Source organism: Cystoisospora suis (genome assembly GCF_002600585.1).
Source record: "Cystoisospora suis strain Wien I chromosome Unknown contig_723, whole genome shotgun sequence".
NCBI lineage: Eukaryota > Apicomplexa > Conoidasida > Eucoccidiorida > Sarcocystidae > Cystoisospora > Cystoisospora suis.
Window position 1 is genome coordinate 76,262 of NW_027153524.1, and position 25,569 is coordinate 101,830.

A 25,569-nucleotide genomic window follows, 5' to 3' on the forward strand; every position below is an offset into this window, starting at 1 on the left:
CCTCCGCATAGTATACATGTAGATGTACCACGAGGTGTTCGTTTTTTCTTGATCTCTTTTCTAGAAAAGACTTCCCGATGTTCCTTTTTTGCCTCTTTAACAACAAGACATATAGGTGTTGAAACTGGATCAGCAGATGAACGGGGGAGAAGGGAAAGCGATTGTACCTGCGTCCCTACTCCGTGAAGACCAGAGAAGAGGAGATACTGCAACCTTGCCCCTCCTCCCTCCCGTCTCTCCCTGCTCTCTTTCGCCACTTGCCTCGAGAACGATAAAAAACAGACCACGAGAGAGAAACCATCGCCACTCTGTCTTCTTTGTGGTTGAAATTTGTCCTTTGTATGTGTCCATCCTTGCTGACTGAAAGAAGGGACACTTTCTAGGGAATTGGATTTCGTATCTTCTTAAAGGCACACTTTCCTTCCAAGTACAATGAAGTCACAACCCGATGAAGGCATCCATTCCAAATGTAGTAGACGGCGTGAATCTAAGACAGTCTGCAGTGTATGTACACCACATGATTCTTGACACCGTTTCTCCTCTCGCTGTCTTTGAAGTCCGATCTCTTTCTGTCTTCTTTTCATTTGGCTTTCTCTCTCCACCTCATCGACCCCCCCTCCTCCCGAGATGAACTCTGTACCTAATTCCTCCTCTTTTCACATGCATGTCGTCTGGTGAAGGAACTTCATCTCTTTCTCCCTGCAAGACTCTCTTTCTCCTTTCTGTAACTTTCTTGTTTTCTCTTGGGCAATTTCTCTCGTGTCTTGTCCTCTTCTTCCTTCTCCTTTTCCTTTCATTTCTTCTCAATGGCGTACTCATCTTCCACTTCTTCCTCAGATACATCTCAAGTCATCTCGATCATCTCCCCCCCCTCCGCCTGCGGAGAGGGATCTTCATCTCCGTCTTCTACGACCAAATCATCTGCAGGGGAAGCAAGAGCTTGTGGTGGATTTGTTGTGATTGATCTGCAGGTACTCGGGAAAGACATCTCACACCTTTTCTACATCTCTTTACAAAGTATTTTCTTGATCCTAAGTCTCTTCTTTTCTTCTGTTGGTATTTCTATCCTCTAGCATACAGCCAGTAGATAGCGTACGTGTAGATGTCTAGCTCGCTATGAGGCATCACATATGTATGTGTCTAGCTAACTATAAGAGATTCTCCTCCTAAAGTGACTGAAGGAAAGAATAATGCTGCCTTCAGGTAAATGGATCGAGAGTCCTTGCGCCTGTGTCCTTCTCTTCAAGCCTTCCTAGAAACAACGTCATATTTTATCGGCTATCCTAGCATGCTCGACAGGTTCCCCAGCATTGCTGGTTCACTCTCACGTGCATGCATACACTTTCATACTTCCAGACATAGTCATATACGTACATATGAGTAGTGCTTGAAGCGTTTCTCACGACGACCACATTCCTATGCTTGTCTAGACTCTCTGTTTGCTCCCTTTTTCTTTCTTTGGTATCTCTCATACAGAACTTACAGCTAAGTCTTCTTTGTCTTTTCAGCTTCGCGGGGTGTCTTCTGTCTTAGCTCTCACCATGAGCCTCTCCTTAAAGTTTTGTGAATCCCCTTGGGATGGTGTCTACTCACCAGTGTGATGTCTAGCTGCTAGCCACTACGCTTGGGGGGGTGCCTTTCTTTCCTGCTTACGACACGGGCAGCATCGACCTTCTTATAGATTTCTAGTGCTCTTTAGTCTTTCATCAGTAGACACATCTTCATCGTATCAATATCTTCATCAACAAGTTACACTCCCCTTGACATCACAATGACCTCCATGCCCTTCCCTTCCGTATCTATCCCTCTCTCTCTTCACTCTGTGTATTCTTCCCTTAGGGAGAAGCTTTTATGTCGAATGAAGCAAAGAGTCTCTTTCAAGGATGTCGAGGTGGTACTAACTCGAACTCTCATCTTCTTCCTTTACATCAGTATGAGCCTACTCCTCTTCCTTTGAACTCCCTCTTTCCTCATGCAACACAAAGCAAGCCCCCGTTGTCTTCTCGAGATCAACACTCTTGCCTTTCTTCATCAAATGAAACGCAGACATTTCCATCTTCATCTCTGTCTCAAACGTCTTCTTCTTGCTTTCTGACGGATGGTATTAGAGAAGGAAAGGATGGCGACGAAGGAGAGAAAAGTGGAGAGGAGAAGGCGACGTATGATACGTGGGCTTTGATTCATTGGAAGAAAGAAGAGGGTAAATCAAAGAGAGATGAGGAAGAGGAAAGGAAGAAAGGAGAAAAGAAGAAAGAGACTTCTTCTTTTCTACCTTCAAGAAAGTGCAGTATGCATGTGGGATCTCTTGTTCTTGACGGCCATGTAGAAAGCATTCAAACAGCGAGCGGCTTTGGAGGACGGGGAGGGGTGGTAAGAGGCTTCGTTGTCCTTCGACGTGTGAAGAGAAGAAGAAGAAAAGATTCAACGAGATATCATCGTCAAGATGACGGGGGGATCTTCTGTTCTTCTGAAGAAGAACAAGGAAAGAAGCAAGGGTCTCTTTCGTCTAAAACGCCTTGTAAAGATGAAGAGGAGGAGGAGGAGACATGCTGGGAAGTGCAAGCGATAATGAAAGAGAAAGTAACCTTCAGTGATCGACCTATTCTTCATTCAAGTAAAACACTCTTTGCTAATCGGTATCCGTCAGTCTCATCTACTTCTCTACATCCCTCTAACCCTCCGCATGATACTGAACCTTGTGCTGCTCTTCCTCGATCAACATCCGCCTCTTCCTCTTCCATATCATCTTCTACTTCTTCCTCAGCCTGTTCTCTTCTTCCTTCTTCTTCATCTTGTTGCCAGTCGCGTCTGAAAAGCAAAACAGCTTCTCTTCAAGACTCTTTCTCTTCTTCTTTGTCATCTTCTCTTAACTCAGAAGAGACAGAGAATTGGGTCGTTGGCATATCTCCTTGCTTGAAGACAGCCCAGGTGTATCGTGACTGGAAGGTCATTGCTGTCGATAATTATCTCCTCCATCAAATTCAAACAGGAGAGTCTGTCTTGATTAAAAGAAGAAAGATTCATCTTCCTTCTCCTTCTTCTCGACTTGTGCAGAAAAACAGAAAGAAGAGGAGAGAGATTTCTTCTTCTTCTTCTCCTTCTAACTCATCATCTTCCTCTTCATGGAAATCTGGAGAAGCTTCTTCTCGTTTCAAAGACGGTGTGTCTTTCACACGGGGGGGGAGAACAAGAGATGAAGAAGGAAGAGAAGATGAACAAGAGAAAGATCAAGATGAAGAAGTCTATGATGAATATGACCCGCATGTACACCATGAGGTTGAAACACTCTTATGTTGTCGAGATGCTGTATATACAGTCAATCGAAATGAGATTGATGGACAGCTCTTAATTGCTTTTTATCCTGACAAAACAAGTCTCTTCACACCTCATTCAGAATCCATTCAAACACATACAATCTCTTCTTCTTCTTCTCCTCCTAAAGACACTGTCAACTCAGGAGATGTGGATGTGAATATGTCGAATATCTCTGAAGACGGAGCCTCTACCGATCGTGAGAATCGTTCACCAAATAGATTACTCGGAGAGAAGACCTCTTCTTCTTCCTCTGGTCTGCCTTCATCTCCCTCTCCTGGATTTCCTTTGTCTCCTAGTGAAGAAAAGAAGCAGAACAGCAGTAACCAGACCTCCTCTTCTCGGGAAGGCGATGACATGCGTGTTGAAAGGAGAAATGCTGATGTCGTCGGCATTCCTATAGTAGGCGTATGCGAGTCGATTCTTCTACTTGAGTCGACGTTAGGACGAATCGATCAAATCTCTTCTCTCCTGAGTATACCTCCATCGCGATTGTCTTTCTATCTGTCATCAGTAGAATATCAACAACTGAACTTTTTTAGATCGCATTCCATCCCTTATCGTATTCCTTCAGATATCTCTGTCTTTCCTTCTTCGCTCATCTTTCATATAGTTCAAGCTTCTCACAATGAAATTCGTACAGCTCTCTATGGAGGTGCTAGGAAAAGCACCACTTGTCGAACACGACAGGAAGGAGAAGAAAGAGAGAAGGAAGAAGAAGCATGCAATTGCTCTCCTGCTTCTTTACTGAAAGATAGGGATCTTGGTGAAGATCAAGAGAAGGATAGCAGAAGAGAGAGAGAAGAAGACTCAAGAGTGGGAGGAAAGACTGAAGATGATAGAACACAGACATCAAGTAATGAAGACGTTAAGAAGGAATTCGATTCTCATTTCAATCAGACTTTCTTTCACAGAGAAATCCCTTCTTGCTGGGGCGGCCGATCTCTCGAGAAGAGTTTGAAGTTGACATCTCGATTCAGCTTCTTTATTCCTCTATGGAAAGGCTATATCTCTCTCTCCTTTCGATCTTTTCTTAAGTTCTTTGATCGCTTACTACTCTTCTTCACTTTTGCTGACTTCTCTTCTTCTTCGTCAGCTGCCTCATCCTCATCTAGATCTAGAGAGCGAGCATCTTCTACCCTCTCGGCGACGCCCCCCTCCTACCTGACGATAGGCAAGATCTATTCGCTCATTCAAGATATGGAGAAGAAGGGGTTCCATATCTCCCCCTTTACTACAACGCCACAGCAGATGTCGAAACAAAGAGAAACAGAAGAAGGAAATGCGGAGAATGAAAATTCTTCGAGTCTAGAGTCAAGAGGAGAGACAGGTGGAGCTGAGGATCCTTCGATTTCTTCGTCTTCTTGTGAGAAAGATGTAAGAAAAAAAGGTCATCAGAAAAATCTGTCCTCTTCATCTTTACTTTCTTCTGCATCGGCTTTACCTCTTGATCCAGGGCTTCTCTTTCAGATTCTCTTAAAGTTCTGTGATGTCAAACTCCCTCATGATTCTCTATCTCCTTCTTCTCCCCCCCCTCTTCCTCTTCATTATATGGATATGTGTCCTCCTTTGCCTTTTGAACTGTTGGAGAGAAGAACCCCTTCTACAGAGGCGGATCGACATTCTTCGACTCGCTGTCATCATGACACGCCAGAGGCTTTCACTGAGGGCGCACTCTTTCCCGCCCCCTTGTATGGTATAGAGAAGTACGAAGCTTTTTTGTCGAACGCCCGTCACCAAGTGAACGAATGCAGGGTGTACATCAACTGGGTAAAGCTTCATACTCTTTTGGCATTGAGCATCTTTTATGAAGAAGGGACTGTAGATACAGTCCAATGTGGGATGGATAAAGAGGAATATCTTCAGGTGTCTTCTATATCTCTTTCTTCCTTCTGTTCTTCACTTTCTATGAAACTTCAGCAACTTCCTCTTAACGTCATCCAGGCGGCAGATCGATATCTAGATGAATGTCTTGATCGATATTGCTCCCAGCTGAAGCGATCTCTTGATAAAGAGATCGAAAAGAAGAAGAGAGAAGTGCCGTTCTGTCCTCATATCGATAGCCAGAAGTTCATAGAGAATCATCTCCTTCATCAGGCGTTTCATACTCTTCCATTCATAAGGTATGCCCTGGTGAAGAAATCTTTTCAGAGAAGGCAGAGACATAGTCGAAGAGAAAGACAGAGAGAAGAAGAGGAAGAAGATTTCTGTTTTGAGTTATCAGACCAAGAACTTCTCCAAGCCAATACCATCGGTTTTCCTGAGCTACGTATACCTTCACATTCTCCTTATTGGGACAAGTATGATATTCAAGCATGTCTTTGTGAAAGTTTGAGAAGAAGAAAAGACCATCACAGTGCCTCTTCTTCTTCTGCTGTTCGAGGGATGTCGGGACAAGATAAGGAAGTGTATGTACACCGTAGAGAAGAAGAGAAAAAGAAAGAGAACAGCATGCAACAAAGAAGTAAACCAAATGATGAGATCTCTTTCTCGCCTAACGATGGAGATCTAAGAGGAGCGTCTGTATACAAAGAGGCTTATGCTTTGGTGAAAGAGAAACTAGGAGAATATTCATCTTCTCTTCATCTTTCGATTCTATCAGGATATGCTTTTTATGCTGAAGGAAAGCTAGTCTTTCTTCCAGAAGATCATCTACCTGTACATACACGTGAAAGACTTGCTGTTCTCTTCATGATCAAGTCACCCTGGTGGGATAGTGAGCTCACCCCGTACATCACTCCTACGCTCCTCGGAAAGGTACGTATGCACCATTCTCATAACTCCTTTACCTATACGTATCTTTCATACATCTATTTTACGCCTAGATCTGTATAACACCTCTCTGGAGGCACCTTTAGTCTCAGTCCATGTCTCCCACCTCTATTATGCCGGGTACGCATGCCGTCTACATGATGCGGTCTATATGATACCTCTGTATATGTTTTGTTTATACATAGTGCGCTTGTGTACACCACCTATGCACAGATGTATACATCTATATAGATAGATATCACAGATCTGGAAATGTATGTAGGGAGATCAGAAGAGCTTTCGCTGATTCGATTTCTGAAACGTAACTAGTTCACCTAGCCAACACGATCCGGTTGTTTGGGAATAGACTCCCTTTCATGTATAGACGTATGGCCGAAGTGGGTAGATGAAGCGAGTGCGACTGCCTTTCTCGAGATGGAATGAATTCTGGGGTGCCCACATTCACTTCTCTATCTATCATGAAGACAGCATGTGTAACCATTCGGTTATTTGATGAGACCTATATGATTGAAATGTTAGACACAACAGAGGACCTTCTTTTTGGTAAGATGATACTCTGCCTCGTGCATTGGGAAGGAGGCTGAGTCTAGAATGCGAGCTTCGATGATCTCCCCAATAGAAGGGGGGCAGTCTCGAGTCAATAGCGAGTCGCAGAAGCCTTTAAAAATCTTCGATTGATATCAGTATGTATACAAGTGTGCCAAGATCCAGGCATATCTATCTATCTATCTACTTATGAAGAGGACGCCACGGTGTCATAGTAAGCGTTCTTTTTTCTGGTGTATATTCTTCTCGTTCTTGTTGTTCTTCTTTTCCTTTGTCTTTCTTCAGGATTTGGCGGAGGCAGTAGCAGGGCCGCCCCGTCGTCATTGTGAGGCAAGACAGCTGAATCTGATGAATGTTGAAGGCGAGGAAGAACAGGAAAAAGATGATTCCAAAGACAAAGATACCGGGATTGTTTTCTTCTCTAACAACTTACCCTTACCTTACTGGGATGTCTCCGCTGTCTAGCGATGGACAACGGACAACAGGCTTGCATATCTTCATATATATGAATACATGAACGTATACACATATATGTATATGTAGATAGATGTAACAGTCAGTATATGAGCCTTACTTATGGTAGAATGATGACAAGCTTACACCTAGGGCTCACTCGCTCTTAGCTTCTGAGAAATCACGAGGGCTCACAGCGCTTTGTCTCCAAAGCTAGTAGCACGCGCGTGTGTGTTTTGAGCAACTTTAAAATTCTCCTTTCCACAGGGGAGGAAAGAATAAGAGAGGGATGAGAGGAGAAAGGCAGGGGAATTCTGATGAAGGACGGGAGACGACGAGGAGTGATAATTTTGTCTTTTTTGTTCGTTTTGAGAGACATGACTGTTTAAGTCACATCATGCTGATCTTAGCAAAATAGCGACCTAGGCGGAAAAAGGCATCATCCAGTCTGAGGCTGCTGGTTCCACGAGTTTTTTCCAGCTCCTTAGGTAGCTAGCAAACTAGCCAGCTAGCTTGCCGTCCGCATGGTTATCATTCACTTACGTCCTCACTTGCAACAAGCCGCCTCTTATGGAAGGGTAGAAACCCCCATTGGACAGCCCAGCAAGGGTAAGACAGATAATCAATCAGTCTACAGTCTGAGGCATACCAGGGACGTCAGTGGACAAGGTGTACGCTCATTAGAACCGGAGTAAACCGAGCTGCGTGACACCGTAGGACGGCACGGAGGATCAGTCGATGCTCTTGGAAAGAGACGTTAGAGAGACACGCAGTATCGACCATGACCCCCCCCTCTAATAAAAAAAGTCAGACGCGGGTACGTCTCTCAAGGAGAGCCGGATATCCCTAGTCTGCTTCCTTGCAGGTAAAAGAGATGGAATACTGACGAAACTCACATTCAGTCTGCCATTGCTTGCTTCAGTTGGCTGGAATCCTGCACAGCAATGCAGACTGCCGTCTGTCGGTCACATCAGACAACACTCTCGCGGGGGCGAAGTCACCGAGAATACCACGCCTACCGTGTGTGCGATAATCACCCCCAGTCTCTTCAGCTAACCGACAAAGGATTCATCTGTACGTGTTTCTTTTCAACTTGGCGCCGTTCGTCGGTGCAGTACTCGGATCAGGTAGGGCTCAGAGCGTGGCCATGTACCAACCATGTATAAGCACATCTATTTGTCTGCCTTCATTACACAACAGCCTTCTCCAGGTCACGTAGATCCTACTAGCACTATGGAACGCCGGGGACAAAAAGAGAAATGCGAGACAAGTAGACACCGGAGACGATTTCCTGACGATTTGAAAGGATTGCATTACATTTTGTGAGGAGCATACAGGCATACATCCGCGCGACGTCGGGGTACACGGCTGAGCGCTACGGAGGAAGTGAAAGAAAGCTCTGCTGAAGAGCGTATATGCTTCACAGTTCGGGTTAGCTGACAGGCAGGTTTTTTAAATAAAGTGGCAACGTAACAAGGTTGTTCTTTTTTTTGGTACGCAGGATTGTTCTCTCGCTGCTCGGGGCAGTCTAGGCGGCAGCGAAGCAAAAGCCCGGGCCCAAGGGCAGCGACGGGGGGGGGGAGGGAGAGGGTCGGAAAGCGATTCTCCCCGTACACGATGCGACAGCAGCGAAACTCCGACTTTTCCGCCAACTCAACAAATAGCACAGTAACCGAGCAGTTCCAAGCTTTCACGGTGCCTCATCTTTTGAAGGACCTTTTCTTTCCTTCCGTAAGGACGCCGGGTCTCTTGGGCTCTTTCTTTCGTCAGCCGTGTTTGCCTGTTTCTTGTTTTCCCCATTGTAAGCCTCGTCGATTTATGGTCTCACGCCGAGATTCATCACATCGTAACCCAGCGTAGTTATTGGATTTTCCACTTGAGTTCCCGGTGATTTTCTTTCCTCCAGGTAAGCGAGCATAGTGCGCGACGCTTCTTGTTCAGTTTGGTTGAGCCTCTGTCAGAGAGAAAGCTTACAGAAAATGGCATCTTCCGGGAGTCGATTTCCTTCGCTTGAAGAAGGCGCCCGTCAGTTTCAACAGAAGTTCGAGGATATGATTGAATCTTTCACAAAGAAAACTCTACCATTACAAAAACAAGCTCTACAGTGTTGTGTACAGTGTTTTGACACCCATAAGGATGACCATAAGAGAATCGGGGAATGCATGGCTCAATGTCATCGACCAAGCGAAGCTGTAAGCCGCTCCGTTCAGCGGGAAATTGAAGTTCTTCAAAGCAAGCTCGAAAGCTGTCAGAAGGTAGGAAATGGCACTTGACGTAAGCAGCTACAGCTGCAACATTCAGAATTCGTGTTGCGCTAGAAACACACGTGGGAAGCGGGAGGCGGGGAGGGGGGGAGGCCCAGTGGGAGGATCCAAGAATAGGAGATATGTCAGTTTGATGTTTCTCTTCATGTGATTAGCCGCTTGTATGACAGAGGGACGTGGAGGCGCGGTTTCACCGTGTAAACTTTCATGGCGAAACAGGCGACGCCAACAAGCTTCCTACCGCTTTACTGACAGAACGGAGTCGCTCTGCGAGCCTCTCCTTCTTTCAGCTAACGTAAAACTAGGTCTCAGCACATACTGGCGATCTGGCCTTCTAGCTCCTGCTGTTGCTACCGTGGCGCCTTTCAGAGATGAGATTTTCGAGGCTCCCAGGGAGCCAAGGAGGGAGAGCACAAGTCGGCGTGTTTTGAGTAGAGCCCAGTTTTCGTTTTGTCCACGCATCAGTAGGTATGGGTTTGCAATCTTAGATATTCATCCCTAGATGTTCAGACATTCCATTCCGTCCGAAGTACTAAAAGTTTGGTGGGCGGGAGAAGTTCTTCTGAAGACAAGGCGATCAGTGCGCTTCAAGGAAAGGATATGAGTGGCCGAAATGACGGCGGTCGTCTTTCGACCATGGGTTTTATCCCGTTCAGGTTCCCAATCAGATAGAGTGACAGAGCTCAGAAGTTTTTTCCTTTTTCCTCACAGAACGTCGGAAGGGCATGCCGGTGGACGAATGGAATCTTTTTCTGCTGTTGGCTATTCTGTTCTTTCGTTTTCTTCCAGACCTGTTACAACCGATTCTCTCAACCAGACAAAACAACTGATCAGAAAGTATTCGACATGGAAAGAGAAAAGTGCTTCGCTCAGTGCTTTACGGAGGTGGAGCCGTACCTGAAAGAAGTAAAGGAAAGAGTACACAGGCGCATTGATGAGTCTTCGCCTTGAAGAAAGACGCCAGTGTAATGTGGTGCTCCTAGCCTTTGTCACGCCACATTTCTCCGCAGGGAAGGCTTTTGCCATTCTTTCGAAGCAAAAATGATCCCTAATCAAAACACCTGCAGGGGGAGCTTCGCTAGGACAGACTCCTGCTGGAAAGAGTGTGTGGTCGCGTCTTCCGGAGATTTCAGTTGTTGTCTTGCATTTGTTGCATCTGTATCCTTCACTCTATCTGTGGTTGTCTAAATTTGTCTGTGAATGCCCAGTTACGTACCTGTCTAGTCTACGTAGTACTTTTTTCTCTCTGTTCCTATCTGTCCGTCTACACCGATTCAGTCTTGCTAGCGCCGGGGTATCGTGTTCCTGAGGCGGAGCTGCTCAGGCTTTGTTAGTAGTGGGATGCCGAGAAAGCAGGGCACAAGTCAGTGCTGCACATACGGCAAGGAAGAAAAAGTTCGCTTTTCGTTGGAGTTACGCCCCAGAGCACGAGGGGAGAGTAGAGGAGGAAGCCTGGCTTTGAAGAAAGAGGGCGCAGTTAGTTGTGAACGAACCCAGCCCAGAGCTTTTCCTGAGTGGAGGATGGCTGTGTAGGGAGGCATTTATAATGAGAAAGTTCTTCTTTTGTCTCTTATCTTTTCTTGTATCAAGCCTTAGTGAAACTCCTAACAAAGAGAGTCGCACGCGTGGAACCGACAGCTAAGGACGCAGGCGAGGCGATGAGGGGGTGACCCGGAGGAGGTGCGTGTCAGTGGTTTTCCGAGACGAGTGTTCTTCTGTACGGTGTCTTTGATTTTCCTTCCCCAGAAGCGTTCTATTTGGGGATTTCTTTGTGTATAGGTCTCTATCAGGAACAGTTTCTTGTCCTTTTTGTTGTGAGAGAAGAGAGTGACAGTCTCCCGACTTCGTTTTGTTTCGTCTGTGACCCTGCCTTTCACGTCCACCTATCTCTCTCGAGTTTGTCCTTTTGTTCTCTTTTGCTCGTGTCATCACCGTTTACGAGAAGCCGCTGTAGGAGCGGCAGAATACCTGTTCTCAGTGCCACGCACAGAATAGACACTCGAGGGTCTGCCAGGACGCCCTCATCGCACAAGAGATGCCTAGTTGGACGGTTGAAACCCCTCACCGTAGATGAAATATGTCTTTTGATGCGGTTTCATGTGACCGTCTTTGTAGCAGATGAGGTAGTGAATCAGGAATCGGCTCATCGCTACATTGCTAGGTAAGGAAAGAGAGGGGCTGGTTTCTCTGAAAGAAAACCAGACCTGCTCAAACGAGGAGTATTACAGCAGTAGGTATGCCGTACACTCGAGTGTGTCCAGCTAGCACAGGGCTAAGGCCTTACTTCGTGTCTAGGACGTTCCTGCCCATTGCCTTCCGAGTCCAAGTTGAAGTTTTGAAAAGAAAAAAAATTTAAAGGTTACCCTTCGGAAGCGACAAAGGCGCGGCATCCTTCTCCCTGTTTATGCAGAGATTAGGGGCCGCCAAAGCTACGTTGTGATTCGGTTCTTGAGGTTTTTAGAAGGCTCTTACNNGTAAGAGCCTTCTAAAAACCTCAGGAGCGCAGGATGCTTTCGTTTCGACAGTCTTGATCAATCCCTCCTATCTTTGATCTCTTGGAAAAGCGTCGAGTCCGGACTTCATTGCAGGGGGCTTGCGGCAGCATAGTGTCCCCAGAGAGGAAGCGACGATTGTCACACTACAAGAGAGGGCGCGTCCTTAGAAGTCTTCCGAGTTTCAAGGCTAAAACACATGAGCGCGGCAACCATCTGAACAAGAAGAAACAACCGCAGAGCATTCGACTGTTTAGAAATTATGGCTCAGGCATGACTAAGTAGGATTCGAGAGCACCACGTAACCTCCGAGGTGGTACACATAGACCGGTCGTTGATAGAAGATAGAGACCGGTGTTTACTTTGTACAACGAACAGACTGAAGACTTGAACCTACCCGCACACGCTCAGATCAGGTTGATCTCAAGCAACCTACACAAGTCCTCATAGTTTTCTACGTTGCTGCAAAGCCTACTTATACACGTCGAGACTGACTTTCTGCTACGGCAGGCCGATAGTTCCACGAGCAGAGTGGAACCTGTGTAAGTCGATTAAGAACGTTTACCCTTCTCAGCTATTAGTGGGTCCGATAGGCCGAAGACGTCACCGAGGAAGTAGGCTGATATGGGTCGTGAACCCGCGCTGACCAGCCTAGTTAAAGAGATCAGGAGTGCTGAAGAGTTCGTATGGACACTCCATCCTCCCTGTTGGTAAGGAAACTAATCGCCCATTCTTTGCTCCTAACTACGGTGAGATTACAGTGTCAAAGATCAGCGGAGACACTCAAAGGAGCCGAAGACAAAGAGACGGGGGAGGGAGTCACAGCGAGACATTACTAGGTCCGTAATAAGATCTAAGACAGAGTATTACAGGTTGGATAATAGTTGCCTGCCAGACAATACAAGTACTTAGTCTCTCTTCAAATACCAGGACGTACATAGTGCAGCTATCGTAATCCTCACGGATGAGAAATAGACACTAAACAGAGAGGTTTCATCGAGAGGTCATCGTGAGCCCGGATGCTCAGGGCGATCTCGGGTCTGAGCCCGTCCAGGAAGGTCTCTATCTTCTCGGACTCCGGGAGGTCCGGGTAGTCGGCCAGGGCCTGGTTGAATTCCCATAGATAGTCCTGGACCCCCCGGTTATCTTTTCTGACGCCTGAACGGAGGTGTCTGTCCTGTCTAGAGTAGTAGGTGGTGTCAGAGAGTAGAGTAATGGTCCCCAGTGACAACAAGTGAACAGATATCTACACTTCATATGGGTACTTGTCAATAGAGCAAGTTGGTACAATAAGGTTAGCTGGTTACTTATTCTTACCACCATCAAAGAACAGAGAGAAAAGAGGAAGATAAACTGGACATCGGCACCCCAGCCGTAGATAAGAATGATGAGGGCATTCAAAGGAAGTCGGAAGAGATTCATAACCGTCGCTCGCTTATCATCCGGTATCATCTTGACCCGTAGCAATGCCATGCATGGATAATACGCTCCACATACGGCCTGAATGCACACACACGTCATTCTCAGGTACCTCACCGAGAAATACACCAAGCATCCTACGCCTGTATATTCATATGTATGTATACATATATCTACATACAAAGCTATGTCCTTACATATATATATATGCAATTCTATGTCTGGTCGTATATCAGGCGTAATCTCGCTTTGTTCCTTCGTATCTCCTGAGACAGAATGATGCTTGGTTAAGACCTCCTCACTGAGGTGGAACGCAAATAGAGGGAATGTGACGGTTGTCGCCTGTATCTTCCCATCCACGAATCTACCTTAAAGATTCTCCCTACATGCACAGGTTATATTCCCCTCCCCCTCCCGTTCGATATCAATCTGTATGTCCAGATACTTATATATATGTGTACACGCGTATCATTCATCCATCTACACAGGTGCACTGTACGGCACTTATCGCTATACGTGGTTGCTGTCGAGACTTGTAATAAAGAGAGATTCACCGGCCTCTGTATACAACGCAACTGAGAGAAAACATGAAACATACGAGCTCTCTGATGTACACCTCAAAAGGGAGTATCAGAAGGACAGCTTTTGCCTGTACATAAAAGACTTCGCCTCCTCTAGATCATTCTTTACATTACCGGTGATGAACAAGCCTTCATTTGCTCTGTGTGTTTGACGCTGACAGAATGTATTAAAGATTAGGTACAGTTACATTCATATCCACACATAAATGCGTATACACATATTTGTATGTATATATGTATGTATCTACTCTGCTCCGATTACAGTAGATTGGGGAGCCGTCGTCTACTCTCACCTTCGCCCTTTGCTATCTTGTTCATCTTGTCCCACGAAATGCCCTTTCTTCTCTGCGCATCTCAAGACTGCCTGCGCGTGCCCCTACATGCATGCATGTGTAGAGAAGAGAGGGGCATGCGTCTCATATCCTAATCTACGCATATCTATAGATATCTTGATATATATCTTTGTGAGGTTATACATACAATGAGGTGCACGGGTCATAGGGGGAGGTGAGAGAATGAGGAGGTCTTAGGCTGGAGAAAGATAGATAGACAGATGTATGGAGTTTATTCTTTTTTACCTCGAAGAGACAGAATGAGAGAAAGCGAGGTGTATGGAGCGTTGCAGTAGAAGGAATAAATAGCGCTATGGATCCTAAGAGAAGAAAATCCCTAAGAACTTTAAAGTCTTCTCTCTTTAGTCGATGAATTGCCTGCGGAAAGGAAGAAAGAAGAAGAAACAGACGCACTTCACCCTCCATGTATCTCTGATTTATCTGTCTCTGCTATCATGAAATATGAGAAGACAGCCGACACGTAGATGTCTTGAATTAGCAGAGATTGCACTTGTATGAACAGAAGAGGGGGGGGGCTTGGGTCTTCTCCATATCTCAACAAAGATAAGGAGCTCACGTGCTCATACTGTCTGTACGATTGGCAAAGACAGAGATTCGTATCGACAGCTAGATCTCTTTCCTATCTTTCTTCTATACATACCTTTTTCGGTCTCTCTCAATGAAGAGAAAGAAGAAGACTAACATAACTTCTCTATTGCTTCTGAGGACCAGAAAAAAAGCTGGATTTCCAGAAACCTCATTTTCCTCTTTCTTTTCGTCCTCCCTCGTCAACTAGAAGGATAGAGGGACATATATAATTCTTGCAAGCTTCATACCTACTTGACTTCTGTTGATAGACTCCTCACTGATCTGTTTCATAGAGGCGTCGTCGGGATGATCTTTCTATCTGTCTTTCTATCGACAAACCGCCATGATAGCCCGGGGGAATTAGCTCGCGTTGTATGCTCTGTATCTTACCAGATGAAAGACTTCACTCCCTAGAACAACTGCTGCCATAAAACATGCGAAGATAAGGCCGTGATCCATCCGTGAGTCTAGGGCTGGAGTCCATAGAATAAAGAAGATGGACATAGGAACTTCAAAGAAGATCTGAATGAGGCCACATTGTTGTGCTGGTTTATCATAGAAAATGAAGATCACACTTGTTTTCAGGTGGATATACACCTCGGTACATGTAGCTATGAAGCCTGTCCATCTAGAGTCCCTGAAGCATGAAGAAATGGGATGATGGCGAGATTCCGTCGGGGGGGCAGGTGTCTCTTTGTTTGTCTCATTCTTTCGATGATGAAGAGATGTAAGATGGAAAGATAGCGAACCCCGAATAGAACGACTTGGAGTTGCCATGGATCCTTCATACACACAAGATTCTCTTCTTGTTTCTTCTTCTTCTTCTTCTCTTCTACATCTCGCCTCGAGTTGTGTTACTACATCTACCTTCACCACCTTTCCTTCATCGCTACCATTCACCCCCCTCTCCTTCTCTCCCTTCCTCTCCTCGAGACCTTCTTCTCTTCTTTCTCCTGTGGAGTCCCTCCTCAATCCTATTGAACATCCACCTTCTGCTTTTGCTTTCTTCTCTTCTTCAGTAGATCTCATAGTCACTCCCATCCACTTCTTCTTTCCTTCGCCTTTTCCTTCTTTTTCTCTATCCTCATTCTCATTCTTTTTGTCGCTTTCTTCTTCTTCTTCTCCTCCTCCTCCTCCGCGTCGCTCTTCTTGACTGATCGTTTCTGGTACTCCACTAATAATGTCGAGCCTCCTCTCATTACTCTCTCTGTCTGTTGTCGATATACAGACATGTGAAGAAGATACATTATCATCATCCTTCTTCTTCTCCTCCTCCTCCTCTCTCTTATTCTCCCCGCTCCCTCTTGTTTGTTGAGGAGATTTTCTTGAGAGAAGAAAGAGAGAGAGAGAAGACAGAGCTGCTAAGATAGCCGCCGCGTCAAAGCAAACAGCCTCAGTGAAATACTTGGCAAGAAAAGATGCGAAGAATCCTGAGAAACAAGCGAGTAATCCATTTGAGAAGACGTACGTCGAGAGCGTATCATGTAACCATTGATCAGGGAAATGATGCTGTTTGAAGACCTCTATCATATAGACTTCATATATCGTCTCTAAGATACTTAGACCCATTCCTCCTAAAAGCCGTCCTAGGAGAAGAAGAGAAAAGATAGAAGGAGAATAGCGTGTCAGGAGACATGAGGCTATACATAAGAAACAATACAGAAAGCAAACATTTCTCCTTCCTAACACATCAGCTATACTCCCGAGAAGACACCCGAAGAGACCATTCGAGGCGTATTCCACAAAGAAGAGTAAACCGACTTCATGAAGAGAAAGATGACAAGTAGAAGAATAGAAAGAATACATGAAAGGCCCTTGGATCCACTCTGATGCTTGAGCGAGAAGATACACAATCAGATAAGAGCGCTGGAACTGCGCATAAGTTGCGGCGTCGTCATGTGATACTTCAGAGAGAGAAGAAGAGGGAGACTTTAAGAATGACGAACGGGGCTGAAGAGATGAAGATGAGGGATGGGGGGGGTGTGTAGGCGAGAGAGAAAGGTATGAGGGGGAATTTGAAGAAGAACATGAAGTGGTAATATCATGATGAGAAGAGACAGAGATGATGGAGGAAGGGTAAGAAGAAGTCAAGGGAGGGGGGGGAGAAGAAGAAGGACAAACGGTAGGACAGAAAGAAGAAGAGACTTCCTTGGCTGGAGATACATTAGAGAGAGGAGAGGGACCGTCCTTCGTGGCAGGAATACCGGAGGGAGAAGACAGGGATAAGGAAGATGCTGTTGCAGTCCTCAGTGAATGAGTGCGGTCATGAGGAAAAACAGAGGGAGAATCAGAATTTGTGAAGGGAGGTGGAGGTGAAAGAAGAGAAGAAGAAGTGCATAAAGATTCAGGAGAAGAAGGAGAGGAGGTGGAAGAGGAGCGGACACCGGACCAGCAACGTAGGTAAACAAGTATACCGATGAGGATGCTCAAGGCGATGAAGACAAGAATGCACCACACGGGGTCTACCATTCTTGTGAAAGGAGAAGAACGACATCAGAAGCATGTTCATAGAAAGAAAGAGAAGAAAGGAGAAGCACTAGTCGAGATTCTAAGGAAAGAAAAGAAAACTGGGGAATAGAACAGCACCTCTCTAGACGTACTACGTAGTCTCCGTCTGTTTGAGGTGTACGTACACCCGACCCCTGGTGTTCGTCCATCAGCAGCCGGGTCACCTTTCTCTCTTGGGACATCCAAGAAAGATGAAGGTAGAACGACGGCGGGCCACGTTTTCTTTCTTTCAGTTCCGAGTATATCCAATTCCATGTGAGACACAGCTTGCTCTGTACTCTAAACTTCTCCCGGGGCTCTGTGTTGCATGTATGTGGTGTCTCCTCTCCCTCGGCGAGGGGAGAGACAGACACGGTTAAACTGTCTTGGGAGAATCGATTCTCAACCAGGAAGTGGGGGGCTTTGTAAGATTGCTGAGAGGCTGCCATGGAAAAGTTTCTGAACTTTTTTGAGCTCTGCTTCAACTTTGTTTCAACTACACTGCTGGTCGCTAGCTCACTCGCCACCTTCTTCGCTGAATGTTCCCCGATCTTTCTTACGGCAAGAAGACAAAGCTCTACATCTCCATTGAGAAGAACAGAGATGAGAGAGACTTCTTCCCGGAGGACAGAACCGTCAGAGGGCGTATTGTAGATGATGGCTCTAGAAAGGAGCAAGGGAAGAGAGGGGGTGATGAAGGTGTGCTGGAAGTGAGAAGGAGCCGATCAATAGTTTCCGCCCGAAATCCAGCCAGCTCGCCACATGCATCTTGATACTCTCTCTTTCTTCTACTGCCAGTTGGAAAGAGCAGCGCTTCACACTTCTTTATAGAAAGTCAACATGGCAAGACAAAAGCAGGAAACGAATTCTCTGATGGAAGAGGGACTGTGCGCCTTGGTGACCCTGTTCTCTCTCAAACCCTCTCTCTTACTACTCTACCTGTCTGTTTATTTTGATATCTACTACGCAAAGGCTAAGCGTCAATTTCAGTATACTTCCGTTCCCGTCCGCTCGGTCTCATGGTCGAGACAAGTTCCTGCTGCAGACTGAACTTCTCTATACGTATCTACATGCGAGGTACGAGGTTCTTGACAGATAGACGCATGCATCCCCCAAACGAATAGAGATGTCGGTCTAACCAATGTATGCAAGAAGATGATACACGTGTATTCTTTCTCTCTACCTCAGACACACAAATAGTTCAGAAGAAAAACTGTAGAGCCAGACACTACACCGGGGACACAGCTAGACTATCTGCTTTAGCTAGAACTTCCTTGCAAAGTGACAAAGATAGAAACAGTGAAGACAACCGAGAGAGAAACCTAACACCATAGATGTATAGAGACCTCGAAAGCAGGCTGTCAGTGGAGGGACGATGTGAGAGACCTGCTCGTTAGTCCATGGAAACCTCTTTCAGTTTACTTTCTAAGAAAGAGTTGAGTTTTCGTCTTCCCGTTAAGATGATATACAAAGCTAGTGGGTACCAAGTAGGAAGGAAGGTTGTGCCTAAGATTGCTGGAAAGGGTCCTGAGAGAAGGAGCATAGATCACACGGTAATACTGATAAGAAGAGTCCTATCATAGGATTAGACGGCTAAATACAGGTATAAAAGATAGACATAGATCTTTCCGAGTATTTGGATAGCTGTTGAGGAGGTACGACGACTTCAAACCGCTACACATAGGTCAATGTGTAGAAGCACTCAGTTACATAGTGGAGTTTCAGTAGTCAAGACGTACATACATCTACTGTAAAGCTGACGGCTCCACGCAGGTAGGGAGAGCATTTCTCCTCTGTGAACATCCCCAATTCGTATCTCCTCGAAAGTTTTGCCATGCTGAGACTCTCTGTCTTACAGTGTTAGAAGAGCGGAGAAGTCCCGTGATTGCGAAGGGGGGAAAGAAGGGAGACAGGAACGCAGACTTCTTCCATCTTTTGTTCGACTCCATAGTATCGTTTATTCTCAGTGATCTTTAATTAGGAAGCATGCCACTTATGTGTGAATCTGGATGTCTGTAAGGAACTGTTGAAACTAAGCTGTGTGCCTCTCGCTACTACTAGTACAAGGGGTGCTACTACAGCAGTCAGCTCTTCCCTCCTCTCAGAGATCATCTGATAGCTTGAACGACGTCTCGATTCTCCATGCATAGTGTGCTTGCGTACTACAGCGGCTACGACTATTAGTCTGCACCTAATCATCATGGTCACCATGTATAGCACCCTCTTCCTTGTGAATATTGTCGGTGTATCAGTTGAAATAGTAAAGCATCAAATGTAAAAGGAATCTAGTCGCTATTTGGTTATCAAGCCAACTGGAGATGTGACTCTCCGCTCCACTTCCTAGTCCTAAAGGGGTAATAAACCAACCAGCAAGAGCTTCAGGTGTACGTACACCCGGTTTTAGTGATTCAAGCCATAGCTAAAATCATCTATAGACCGCCGAATCCCGATCGGGCAGCCTATGTAGACCGAGTCTGTGGTCTATACTTAATAGTCAACCCTACGCCGTACTGCCCAAGACTATTAGTACGTATGAATATACACATACACACATCGGATGCTGATATGTATATGTATATAAATATATGTATGTATCAGTATCCGATATGATCTACATTGATTAGAATCGACTCATGTAGAAATCGAGTCTTCCATGAAGACTACACATACAAGTATCTTTATAAAGAGGACATCTCTATGTGGTTCTCGAAAAAGATCCATCCAGACTAGATAGATGATGATACGCATGCAGAGAAGATGAGTAAGTAAATACACCAAAGATGAAATGCAAGGAACACCTCTCTCTCTCTCTCTCCCGTCTTCATCCTACCGAGCCAGACAGACAGACAGAGAAAGAGAGGGCGAAAGCACCAGCAAAAAGTCGTAGAGGGACGTGTAGATAAAGACTTAAGTCTTCATAGAGAATCTTTAGGAAAAAAAATCTATGATAGACCACCCCGCGACAGAGATGGAGACCATAGACCCATATGAGATAGGGAAGAGAGAGAGTGAAATCATAACGAAGTGCCTCCAGCCCTCTTAGAATAGATAGATAGATAGACAGATGGATCGAGAGAGACATCGCTTTCTTTCTTGCGAGAGGAGCGAAGACACAGCCTCTGACCTCTGGTACTCCGATACACTCCTATCCCGACCACTAGGAGAGAGAGCATCGATGCGAGGAAAGAGAGTGAGGTGTATGGGGAGTTAGAACGAGAGAGAGAAGGAGAGAGATGTATCTAGAAGAGTTTTGAGTAGAAAAGAAATATGCCAAGATGAAAAAGACCTCTTCCTATCATGATCTATGAAAGTGCTCCAAGAAAAGAGAAACCCCCCCAAAACTCGGGGTGTATAGACACCACCTACGTTCAAATATCACACATACAGAGAGACAGGGACAGCTCTTGAAAACAATCTCTTTCTCTCTTTATTTCATTCATTCAGTTTTCTTTCTTTCGTCGTTATCTCTCTCTCCTTCTCTTCCAGGAAACACGCATGACGCCCTTTCAGTTGTTTGTCATGCCTTGATCACACACTGACCTTTGCACCTCTTCTTTTCTTTTTTCTCTTTCGTTCTCTCGGGGAAGCAAGTGAAAAGTTTCTTTGTCTCATTCCTTGAACAGAAAGATCTTTCTTCTTGGTCTCTCCCCGATGAAAAGCGAGAGGTAATGCTCTGTATCTTTCTCGGTATCTATACGAAACTGAGAGAAAAGTTGGGATCTATACTGTCTTCTACTCCTCGACAAATCGTCTTCCTTCTCGACTCAAAGAAGGCGATGGAACTCTTGACATATAGATGAGACTTCGCCTCCCCTTACACCCCAGCCAACAAACAATGGAGTGTACACACACCTCATGACAATCTACACACACCACCCGTCACCAATTCACTCTTCTCCTTTCTTCTTTCCTTCCCCCCCCTCTTTCCTTCATTCTCTCTCTTTCTATCCTCTCTTTTCCCCCCCTAGATACAAGCATCTCCACGGTTCATGATATTCAACATAACTGAACAGAAAGAAATCCTTCACTTTCTTTTTCTCTTTCTTTAGCGACGACCTTAGGGGGACCGATGAGAAGGCTTCGTTATCCTTGTAGAAAATTCCCCTCCCTAAGTATGCATGCACGTATATACAGGTGGCGATGTTAATGGCGTACAGATGCACACCTACAATATGCCTTGAATGAAGAAAGCAAGACCGAAGGCAAGGATGAAGGAAGTCCATCTTTTTCTTTCACATGATAGGAATCGAAACCTAACTAGACTAATGTGTATCTTCTTCTTCTGATAGACATCTCCAGAGAGTTCCCCAGCAAAGAAGACTGACCAAAGAAACAGAGACATCATACATGAATGGACGAGGAACAACTCCAAGAACGAGAGAGACAGACTGCGAGACAGATAGAGAGGGAGAAAAAGACACGATAGACAATCGATCCCCCATCTCTATCGTTACCACCAGAAATAGATAGATGTAGGTCGATCCAGATAGGTCTCTACGATAACTCCTCTATATTTCTTTCTTTCTTTCTTTTTTCTAAGCACGTAATAGAGGGCTGATATACTGTTGAAAGGCCGTCTCCTCCAGTCTCACCATGACAATCGGCTTCCCCATATACTTTCTTCCCGTCATCGATCCAACGCATGCATCGACCTCTGCAGGGGTCCCATACTCGAGGATGATATCACACAATTCATAGGGAGTTGACGCTTTATTCTGAGGTGTGATCACCACAGCATTCACAATCTTGCCTGCTTTCTCCAAGCCTTCCTTCACATCTTCAAGGAGATCTCGATAATCTTCTTCTCCTTCCATCGATGCAGGATCACAGATCTGTAGCACACGTAGGTAACGTGTCGAACCTGAAGGAGAAAGACAGACAAGAAAGAAGAGAGAAAGAAAACAACAGTTAGAGAGAGTGATTGATAAGAGACCCTGTCTACAATAATCCTACCGAACTGCCGGGGGTTTGACATCTGTATGTTCTACTGAGACAAAAAGAGATACACTTCGTCTCAGAGACGGCCTGCAGTAGACATGTATAACATAGGCATATGAATATGTATACATACGTAAATCGGTGAAGAGTGCTTTTCTGTTTGTTTAACTATGAATGAAGACAGGGGGTGGATGGTGATCCATGAAGATCTATAGGAGCCCATCTACACACACCCGCTGTCTTCGTCCATAGTTAATGAACAGACAGAAAACCACTCGTCAATCCTAGCCCGATCTACCTCTCTCTCTATCTCTATCCCTGTTAGACAGATAAGCAAGATCGAATAGAAAAGAAAGGGAGAAAACGATTGAGGTGATAGCATTCTCAGTCTGTTCTTCTGCTTACCCCTCGCCTCTATTCTCACGTGCTCTTCTGGGGACCGTTAGATATCAGGAATTCAGCTACAGATCTTTCTCTTTCTTTCTTTCCTTCTTTTTCTTTCTACGCGCACCAGATATGCTGAGAGACTCGTTTCAACACACGCAAGGTCCCTCCTCTACCTCTCTACCTATACCTCCGACTACTACCCCACACAGTGAAATCGGCTACAACAGAAACATACATAGATACATCTCTCTTCTCTCTCTCTACACATCTCTCTTCCTCTCTGTTTCTTTCTTTCTCTCTCTTTCTTTCAGAAGAGATGTATCTACTTTTCATCTTCCCTTCATTCTTTGTGTCTCTCTTCTGCTGATAGAGATCCCCGAGCCTTATAAGTTGGCTGCATAACGACAAGACTCATGCCGACCAGCCCTATTCACCGTCCTCCAAACAACTCATAAGAAGAACAAGTAAGTCTCTTCCTCTTCTTCTTCTCCTCCCCCTTCTTCTTCCCATGTCGTTTTGCTTACCAGGAGGAGGTCCCATGGGCGCAGCGAGTTGGCCTATGAGGAGAGCCGCGGCTTGTTGACCCATCATACTCATCGCTTGCGTTTGTACAGAAGAAGTGGTAGAATAGTCATTGGGTCTGGAGACCTTCAAGGGAATTCCCATACAGAGCATTCCATCCATCGTTAAAGCTCTTTCGGTTTCTTCTACCGTCGCGAATTCGACAAAGCCGTAGTTGCCTTTATCTTTGGCAAACCAGACATATAAGACAGGATTCGAGTTGGGATCGATACAGAAGCCTCGATTCCTCATTTCATTCCATACAATCTCTTGGAAAGCACTCTCTGTTAGTCCCATATGTAAAGGTAGATTCCCGAAATACAATCTCCTCAGTTTACGTGTGCTATTCATGAGGGCTGCATCTGTCCCTCCTGCTGCGTTCACTGCCCCTGTCTTAGCGACCCACTGGAATCCGTCCCAGAAGAGACGTATAGGCTCATGCCCTTCACTATCGGCGAGCTTTTGAAAGCCTCCTGCACGGCGAATACATTCCGCTTGGGTTCTTCTTCTACGACGTTCACGAGAACGGGATTTCTCATGGCTCGTCGAGATATCACGATTGCGACGGCGATAATGCTGTTGACTGCCTCGCTCCCCTCCTCCTCCTCCTCCTCGATTGCTATTGTTTGCATGACGATCACGGGAACGACTACGGCTACGGCCTCGACCTCCCCCTCGATCTCCACCCCCACCCCCTCTGTCTCCTCCTCTATGATGATAGTGGTGATGTGAGGGCGGAGGCCCTCCTCCACTACGTGAATACCCCCCACCATCTCGATACCCCCCGTCTCTTCCACGGCGATCACCTCGCCAGTCTCCTCCTCCCCCTCGATTGCCCCCGCCATATCGATGATGAGGATGATCTCCATTAGGAGGAGGAGGGGGGGGATAGTTCCCGCCGCCACCCCCTCCCCCTCCTCCTCGCGAGTAATGACCTCGATCTTCTTCGATTCCCATCGTCTTTAGAGAGATAGAAAGAAAGAAAAAGAGGAGAGAGGAAGAAAGAAAAAGAGGAGACAGAGAAAGGAAGGATCTGGTCAGGGAGAAGGTCGATATGGACAACGGAGGGAAAGAAGAGACGGAGGTGAGAGGAAAGAGAAGGCAAACAGGAAGAAAAGGGTGAGAAGGCCGAGGAGACAGAAGAAGAGAGGAACGAAAAGAGAAAGAGGATGAAAGAGAAGATGATTGAAGAGGAGTGTCAACGGAAAAGAAGCGGAAAGAGAGTCCGCAAAAGAATGATAGGGGGAATGAAGAGAGATAGATGATGCTGCGGATTTCCACACAGGGCCCAACAGAAACGTTTTAGGGGAGCAAGAGAGGGAAGAATGGATACAGAGGAGAATGGGTTAGAGAAAGCGCTAAAGACTAGATAGATACGTGAATGAAAGAAGTATAAGAGAGGTAAGCTGTAGAGACAATGCCGCTAGACAAAGAGAGCCAATGAGAAAAAGGAGACAACGGAGAATGAAGAATGAAGAGATAGAGGGGGGGCCAAAGAGAGAAAGGTTAAGGAGAAAGAAAGAAGAAATCGAAATGGGGAGAGTGACGATGTACGAGGCAACAGACAGCTACTGCTGTATTGGATGGTGAGGCGCAGAAGACAAGGAAAAAGATGACGTCAAGATGAAGAGACAGACCTCCCCAGGGAGTTACGGAGAGCTACTACTGCAAACAAGCAGAGAAAGAGAAATGAAGGCAGTGAGAGGTGCCCTTAGGGACAGGGTAGAAGGACCAATAGAAAACCAGGGAAGAAAAGACTGGAGAACAAAGAAGAGCTGACGAGACGAGAGAATCGAACTCTCGTCAGTCGGTGTAGCGGGGAAGAACGCGAGGTGTGTGGTGTATGTACACCCGAAGTGGACCGCCGAAATCGAGGAATCAGTCACTCGGGTGTAGATTCCCCTGAAGAATGAGAAGAAGCTGAAGAGACCAAAAGACTTGTTCTTCTGTTAATGGATTGGAAAAGAACACGCAGAGAAGATAGGAAAAAGGCCCGCTTGCGAAAACTCGAAAAGAAGAACTCATCGCTCGTTCCACATGACGATGTATCAGAGACAGAATTCCAGATTCTTCTTCTTCTTTTTCTTTCTCAGGAAAGAAACAACTGCCTCAACTTCAGCTCAAAAGAAATGAGTGACGAAGAAGGGTTCCGTCTGTCTTTTCCTAGATCAGTTTTGCCCCTTGCCTTCTTTCTATGAAGAGTAGAAAAGAGAAATCTCCTCTAAATCTCGCAGAGGCGGGTTGAAGTTGCGCTGTGAATTGTTACATGTCATTTGTCCATCTGATCGAACTCCCTTCTTTCTCTTTCCGTCTATCCCGCACCCTGACGAGAATCTTTCCTTTCCCAGACACACCCGTCGTCTCTCCTCCTGCTGAAGAAGATGGATGGAGGTTTCAAGTGATGCAAGAATTGGCAAGAGAAAGAAGAAGAAGCGTG

At 45.8% G+C, this 25,569-nt stretch overlaps 5 protein-coding genes across 5 annotated transcripts; 2 read left to right on the forward strand and 3 right to left on the reverse strand.

Moving 5' to 3' along the window:
* The first annotated feature begins 108 nt into the window (after positions 1-108).
* CSUI_001811 (uncharacterized protein) lies at positions 109-7,479 on the forward strand. The gene is made up of 3 exons (XM_068062014.1): positions 109-971; positions 1,840-6,069; positions 6,916-7,479. The coding sequence occupies exons 1-3, from the start codon at positions 807-809 to the stop codon at positions 7,093-7,095; spliced, it is 4,575 nt and encodes a 1,524-aa protein (XP_067926013.1). The 5' UTR covers positions 109-806; the 3' UTR covers positions 7,096-7,479.
* Positions 7,480-7,871: 392 nt separating this feature from the next.
* On the reverse strand, positions 7,872-8,561 carry CSUI_001812 (uncharacterized protein). Its single transcript, XM_068062015.1, has one exon. It carries the CDS (start codon positions 8,422-8,424, stop codon positions 8,218-8,220), a length of 207 nt encoding a protein of 68 aa, XP_067926014.1. The 5' UTR covers positions 8,425-8,561; the 3' UTR covers positions 7,872-8,217.
* Positions 8,562-8,719: 158 nt separating this feature from the next.
* CSUI_001813 (you2 family c2c2 zinc finger protein) lies at positions 8,720-11,168 on the forward strand. The gene is made up of 2 exons (XM_068062016.1): positions 8,720-9,338; positions 10,137-11,168. The coding sequence occupies exons 1-2, from the start codon at positions 9,063-9,065 to the stop codon at positions 10,296-10,298; spliced, it is 438 nt and encodes a 145-aa protein (XP_067926015.1). The 5' UTR covers positions 8,720-9,062; the 3' UTR covers positions 10,299-11,168.
* Positions 11,169-11,843: 675 nt separating this feature from the next.
* CSUI_001814 (major facilitator family protein) lies at positions 11,844-17,507 on the reverse strand. Its single transcript, XM_068062017.1, has 4 exons — positions 15,150-17,507; positions 14,418-14,549; positions 13,157-13,339; positions 11,844-12,055 (listed from the first exon to the last, which is right to left on the reverse strand). The coding sequence occupies exons 1-4, from the start codon at positions 17,226-17,228 to the stop codon at positions 11,981-11,983; spliced, it is 2,469 nt and encodes an 822-aa protein (XP_067926016.1). The 5' UTR covers positions 17,229-17,507; the 3' UTR covers positions 11,844-11,980.
* A 2,481-nt stretch (positions 17,508-19,988) lies between these two features.
* On the reverse strand, positions 19,989-25,567 carry CSUI_001815 (splicing factor u2af family auxilary factor large rrm domain-containing protein). Its single transcript, XM_068062018.1, has 2 exons — positions 23,096-25,567; positions 19,989-22,107 (listed from the first exon to the last, which is right to left on the reverse strand). Exons 1-2 carry the CDS (start codon positions 24,087-24,089, stop codon positions 21,782-21,784), a joined length of 1,320 nt encoding a protein of 439 aa, XP_067926017.1. The 5' UTR covers positions 24,090-25,567; the 3' UTR covers positions 19,989-21,781.
* Positions 25,568-25,569: the final 2 nt, after the last annotated feature.